Source organism: Agrilus planipennis, unplaced genomic scaffold (assembly GCF_000699045.2).
Source record: "Agrilus planipennis isolate EAB-ADULT unplaced genomic scaffold, Apla_2.0 scaffold44, whole genome shotgun sequence".
Classification (NCBI taxonomy): domain Eukaryota; kingdom Metazoa; phylum Arthropoda; class Insecta; order Coleoptera; family Buprestidae; genus Agrilus; species Agrilus planipennis.
The window spans coordinates 379,360-385,874 of record NW_020438939.1 but is presented as its reverse complement, the minus strand read 5'-3'; the positions used below and the strand labels follow the sequence as shown (position 1 = coordinate 385,874).

General features: G+C 28.5%; 2 protein-coding genes across 2 annotated transcripts in view; both read left to right on the top strand.

Annotated features, from left to right (window-relative positions):
- Nucleotides 1–889: 889 nt before the first annotated feature.
- LOC108733537 lies at nucleotides 890–3,764 on the top strand. Its single transcript, XM_018464717.2, has 3 exons — nucleotides 890–1,330; nucleotides 1,457–1,722; nucleotides 1,776–3,764. The coding sequence occupies exons 2-3, from the start codon at nucleotides 1,460–1,462 to the stop codon at nucleotides 3,700–3,702; spliced, it is 2,190 nt and encodes a 729-aa protein (XP_018320219.1). The 5' UTR covers nucleotides 890–1,330; nucleotides 1,457–1,459; the 3' UTR covers nucleotides 3,703–3,764.
- Nucleotides 3,765–4,379: 615 nt separating this feature from the next.
- The window catches only part of LOC108733461, a 30,946-nt gene continuing 28,810 nt past the window's right edge, over nucleotides 4,380–6,515 (top strand). The window contains exons 1-3 of the mRNA XM_018464634.1: nucleotides 4,380–4,483; nucleotides 4,593–4,776; nucleotides 4,864–5,014. Of these exons, the coding sequence (XP_018320136.1) occupies nucleotides 4,405–4,483; nucleotides 4,593–4,776; nucleotides 4,864–5,014 (414 nt within the window). The 5' untranslated portion in view covers nucleotides 4,380–4,404. The remainder of the gene's footprint in view (nucleotides 4,484–4,592; nucleotides 4,777–4,863; nucleotides 5,015–6,515) is intronic.

Here is a 6,515-nt window from a genome sequence, read left to right as displayed (position 1 = left end):
ACAACCACACGGTGGCTGACTGCTTCAGCCAACGACGAGGACGCTCATGTGAACATAATTATGATGATCCATCCGCGGAGAAGGACATTCGAAAAGAGTTTTAAATTGGTAGTGGAACCAAATGAATAATCTGCATGCTTGCTTGTTGGCTGGACGAATTGGTTACGAAACACTTCTCTTGGTTGGCTATTTCTTTCACTGTTGCTACACTGAAGAAATCGAAAAGTTTAATGCTACCTGGATACACATGTAATATAGTAGCGATGATTTAGTTGCTGATGACGAATGTTGACGCTGCCGTAAAAAATTCATTATGCATTACTTATACAAACTTATAACCAATCGATTTCTAAGAAAATGTAATGAGAAATAAGTCATTTGTCGAAAACATGAGTAAATTAATATACCTATACGAGAAGAGTAAAATTCTTGGAATCTCAAGTCATTTTCGACTACTGAAAGAATCAAAATTTAATATTTTGAAAAGTTTATGAATAATACACCTATGTAGGTACTTGTAAGGGTAAAACGCTTAAAAATTATGTTATCCCTCTATTTGATCCCCCTAAGNTAATGAATAAAAATAAATATCAGTAAATAAATGATCAAATTGAGGAATTAAAAATCAGTAAACCAGTTGTTGATTTTTTGCGACAAACTATTAACGTAGAATAGCTGTCATGTTTACTAAATTTCTTTCTAAATAAGTATGAGCGCAATATAACGTCATATGAACGATATTTTATGCATTCGTACATTTACAAAAATTGTCTGTAGTTTGATGACGACATTACATGAATAAAAGTTTATGCAAAAAATGAATTATTACGATTATACACGAAATTGCATGAACATGCCGTAATATTTATGAAGAAAAAAAAACTTCTTTCTAAATAAGTATGAGCGCAATATAACGTCATATGAACGATATTTTATGCATTCGTACATTTACAAAAATTATCTGTAGTTTGATGACGACATTACATGAATAAAAGTTTATGCAAAAATATTAACTAATGTGATTATACAGAAAATTGCATAAACATGTTGTAATATTTATGAAGGAAAAAGAAGTGATTTTCATTACTACATCTTTACACCAAATTTATGTTACACAAATTGTAAATTTGTTGTAAACTTTTGGTAAATAAAACGGTTAAGATATGATTCATTTTAAATACAAAAAGAATAAAATATAATACACACGCGTCTCATCTTTTCAATATGGCTGCCGATTACTTTTTCGCTTGAGTGCCAGTTTGTGTGCCGGGGAAAAATACTATAAATTAAAGCATAAAATCAGTGTGTATTCAACAATTATACCTACAAAGTAAGTATTATACTATTAATATTAAATATATCTTGTTAAGTATTCACTATTTGTACTTGTTGTGTATTTAGCACTAATATTATAAATGCATAACGAAATTTAATAACTATCATATTATAATTTCAGACAATGGATCTGCTTCTCATCATAATACCCATTCTTTTTGTAATTCTTTTCGTCATCTTTATGATTAGGTTTGGTTCAAAAAGAAAAATGAATAAATATTTAGTTGAAGCTAGACGTACCGAATATTTGCATAAACTTAAACAAAATTGTTTATCGAATAATAATTGTGTAGAACCGCCAGTCAAATCTCATAATCAAGATGGTGTCAATGCGATTAACTTCAAGAATAACTGTGGAAATGCTATTAATAGTGATATTGATGAAAGGTTTGTAAATATTGGAAACGTTGAAATAAGTTTTTAATTTAAATAAGTTTTAGTGATAACGATAGTGACAATGTTGAAAGTTTTAATGACGATAACGAAAATGATAAAACTAATACGAATCGTAGTGATGATTTCGAGGATAATTTTTATGAAGATTCTAGTGATAGCTCTAGTTCTGAAAATAATTATTGTACAATTGATGAATTTCGCGATGAACTCGTTTCAACTTTTCTCCAAGTAAATATTAATCATATTCAAGGTGATCAAATCCTCACAACCCTTCGTAAACATCATTGTTTCCAAACGTTGCCTCGTTCAACTAGATCCTTATTACATACCCCTCGTAAACATCATACTACTATACCCATGGACCCTGATGGTGAATATTATCATATTGGTTTTAAAAAACAAATAATTGAGAAATTACAATTACTTTCTGCAACAGAAATCCCAAATTATTTACAGATAGACTTACACACAGATGGAATGTCTATTCACAAAAGTACAGGCATCCAACTGTGGCCTATCCAATTTCGTATAGTCTCTATTTATAATGATAGTCCCGAAATTATTGGTATATACAAAGGAAAAAAAAAACCTTCAGATCCTGTACAATTTTTTCAATACTTCATTCAAGAATTTCAAGAAATTGAGAACACTAATGGAATTGAATTTAAAGGAAAACTTATTCCTATTTTTTTAAGAGCATTTATTGCTGATGCCCCAGCGAGGGCGTTCATACTGAATCATAAAGGCCATAACGCAGCTCGACCATGTTCAAAGTGCATAGTTGAGGGAAAAAAGATAGAAAAAACTATGTGTTTTACTGAACTTAATTCTTGTTTACGTTCTGATCTAGACTATATGAATGCGGTTGATAAAAAACATCACAGTCAAAAGAATCAATCTGCTTTGAAATCAATAAATTTTCCCATGGTAACATATGTTCCTTTCGAATATATGCATCTTATTTGTCTAGGAGTAGTTAAAAAATTTTTAACAGCAATAATAACAAATCAATATGATTTTAAAAAATTGACAAAATCTGACATAAGTAAAATAAATTCTAATATTTTGTTATTACAATCATATTGCCCTACTGAATTTGCTCGTCGTCCACGTTCTATTGATGAATACGCAAAATTTAAGGCAACAGAATATCGTCAACTATTACTATATACTGGACCTGTAATTTTTTTTAACATTTTGAAAGGCGATTCCTATTTACACTTCCTTTTACTACATTCTGCTTGCAGAGTTTTACTAATGTCAGGTCCTAGCGAAATTAATCTTGAATATGCAGAAATCGCTTTAAAAGTCTATGTAGAGTGTTGTGAAAGTATTTATGGACAAACATTTATGAGTTATAATATCCACGGGCTGCTGCACGTTGTTCAGGACGTTAAATTGCTTGGTCCAATGGATTCATACTCAGCATTTCCCTATGAAGACAATATGTCTTTTTTTGGAAAATTTTTTCGAAAGCCAAACCAACTACTTCAGCAATTACATCGACGATTGACAGAAAGGAAACATTGCCATAAAAGCAAACATGAACAATTTGAAATTCAGCCCTTGTACCAGCATCACCATGGACCACTAACCGAAAATATAAGCGGCGATTTCATACAATTCAAAGGATTGAAATTTGAACATTTTCGGATTATGGCAGGAAGCAAACGTGATAGCTGCTTACTATTGAAAAACGGGATCATTTGTGAAGTTCAAAATATTATTAAGGTATCATCCAATCAATACGTTTTAATAGTGAAAGAATTCCATAATATCACACATTTTTATGAAATTCCTTACACCATTACTTCCTCTCATGTTGGGGTATACAAATGTTGTAATTTATTAGAAGCAATGACAACGATAAATTTAAATGAAATTTATGCTAAATGCTACAGAATTCCTTTTCACAACAATGAAGGGATTAATGACGGAACTTTCATAGTTGCAGCCTTTCTCTCATATTAGAATGTTATTAAATATTACATATGATGTTTAATGCACAGATTATTATTATAAGAAATACTTAAATTTTTTACAAGCATTTTTATGAAAAAATTTTTTAGATGTATGTATATATAAATAATAATNATATAAATAATAATATATATTTTAAAAGGTATGTCTTTTATAAAAATCCGTAGACAATATAATCATTATAATTTTTAAAATAAAATATCCACGTGTAGCTTCTGAACAACCGACAAACAGACCGACGGATTAATTGTTCGAATTTATATGGCAGTGTCTATATATCTATATATATACGTAGCTATCGTTATACCTACAGACATTAGATGTATTCTTTCTAAAAAATATTATGTCTGCCATAGACGTAAAGACAATAGTCTCTTCTATTCATAAAATTAAAACGAAAAATATTGAGATTTCTGCCGCCACATTTTTTGTTTCCCGGTCATCAGTCTCCGATTAGATTTCAACCTGACAAGTTATTTTCATAGAAATTTTTTAAAAAAAGTGTTGGTGATTTTCCAATAAAGTTGCAGTTTTTAAAAATGGACAAGTAAGTTACAAATTGTATATATATAGTTTTGTGACCTAACAGGAAAACTCATCATGTAATAAAATAAGTCTTTAAGTCATTATACATAATTGTTCTTTAATTAAATGTTAATAGTATTTTTCTATCATCTTTTATGTGGCAGTGTTATGGATTATGCTAATGAACAACAAACTAATTTAGTTTATCAATCTTTTCCTGCAAATAATAATGGAATAAATCCAACAGGTAAAGTGTACCTATTGATTTGATTTCTATCAAATTTTATTGTAAATATTTCTTTACGAATAAATTATATATATTATTGATTAAAAATACGTATGGTGTGGTTTTTCAGAAACATCAGTAATGCAAAGTAATGATTTAAATAATAAAGAGTCAGTAATATATACTGATCTAACAGTAAATCATAATCGATTCAGTACAGAAGCTGGACATTACCCATCTCATGAAAATTATGGAAATAATGCACAATATCACAGTCCATTTGATGAGGTGTTGATGTCATTGGCAAAAATAGAGTAAGTATTGTCATAAAATTAGGGCGCTTATTTATCTTATATCATATCATAACTACATATATAGTACAATTAGTGCAAATATTTCAGAACACGATTGACAAATATCGAAAAACTCTTAAGAAATTCGAACGACACGTATGAGGATGATTTCAATTTTCCGCCGGGTTTTCCTTTGAAAACTTTAGAAGAATTCGACAGCTTTGAAAACGAAATCAATGAAGATAGACGACAGAAGATGGTAAACATCTAAATATAATTAGTGTAGTATACCTGATAAAATGTGATTATTACATTGTCATTAAATANAATAATTTTACTATCAATTATTTACCATCATATCATGAGTTAAAATTTACTTAAATATGATGAAAAACATTTCTGCATATGATACAGTAAATCTTACCTTAATTTTACTATCAATTATTTACCATCATATCATGAGTTAAAATTTACTTAAATATGATGAAAAACATTTCTGCATATGATACAGTAAATCTTACCTTAATTTTACTATCAATTATTTACCATCATATCATGAGTTAAAATTTACTTAAATATGATGAAAAACATTTCTGCATATGATACAGTAAATCTTACCTTAATTTTACTATCAATTATTTACCATCATATCATGAGTTAAAATTTACTTAAATATGATGAAAAACATTTCTGCATATGATACAGTAAATCTTACCTTAATTTTACTATCAATTATTTACCATCATATCATGAGTTAAAATTTACTTAAATATGATGAAAAACATTTCTGCATATGATACAGTAAATCTTACCTTAATTTTACTATCAATTATTTACCATCATATCATGAGTTAAAATTTACTTAAATATGATGAAAAACATTTCTGCATATGATACAGTAAATCTTACCTTAATTTTACTATCAATTATTTACCATCATATCATGAGTTAAAATTTACTTAAATATGATGAAAAACATTTCTGCATATGATACAGTAAATCTTACCTTAATTTTACTATCAATTATTTACCATCATATCATGAGTTAAAATTTACTTAAATATGATGAAAAACATTTCTGCATATGATACAGTAAATCTTACCTTAATTTTACTATCAATTATTTACCATCATATCATGAGTTAAAATTTACTTAAATATGATGAAAAACATTTCTGCATATGATACAGTAAATCTTACCTTAATTTTACTATCAATTATTTACCATCATATCATGAGTTAAAATTTACTTAAATATGATGAAAAACATTTCTGCATATGATACAGTAAATCTTACCTTAATTTTACTATCAATTATTTACCATCATATCATGAGTTAAAATTTACTTAAATATGATGAAAAACATTTCTGCATATGATACAGTAAATCGTACCTTCATATGTGCCTCATGTGTTTCCATCATTTCAATGTCTTAAATGGTATGTCTATTTTACGTAAATTACGAAAGTAATTCAATTTACGAAAAGTTGTCTTCGTGTTTAGTATTCGTTTGAATCATGAAATGTAGACAATATGTTACAAATTTTTACGTTCACAAGGTGAGCAACCTTTACACATGTCATGATGATACGAATAGTAAATTTTTCGTAAATATGAAGTAAATGTGGCTATCGGGGCAGTTCTCCCAGCGGTCCGTGTATAACCCTTTGGAAAACTCTCTGTTTACGACATACTGATAAAAACAGAAAGATTCAAAAGCGCTGTCTAAATGTGGTAGCTTCGACGCAATTCTAAACAA

Coding starts and splice junctions, on each gene's coding strand:
- LOC108733537 (XM_018464717.2), top strand. CDS start 1,460: ATGGATCTGCTTCTCATCATAATACCCATTCTTTTTGTAATTCTTTTC. Junction 1,723..1,775: donor AATAGTGATATTGATGAAAG/GTTTGTAAATAT, acceptor AATAAGTTTTAG/TGATAACGATAGTGACAATG.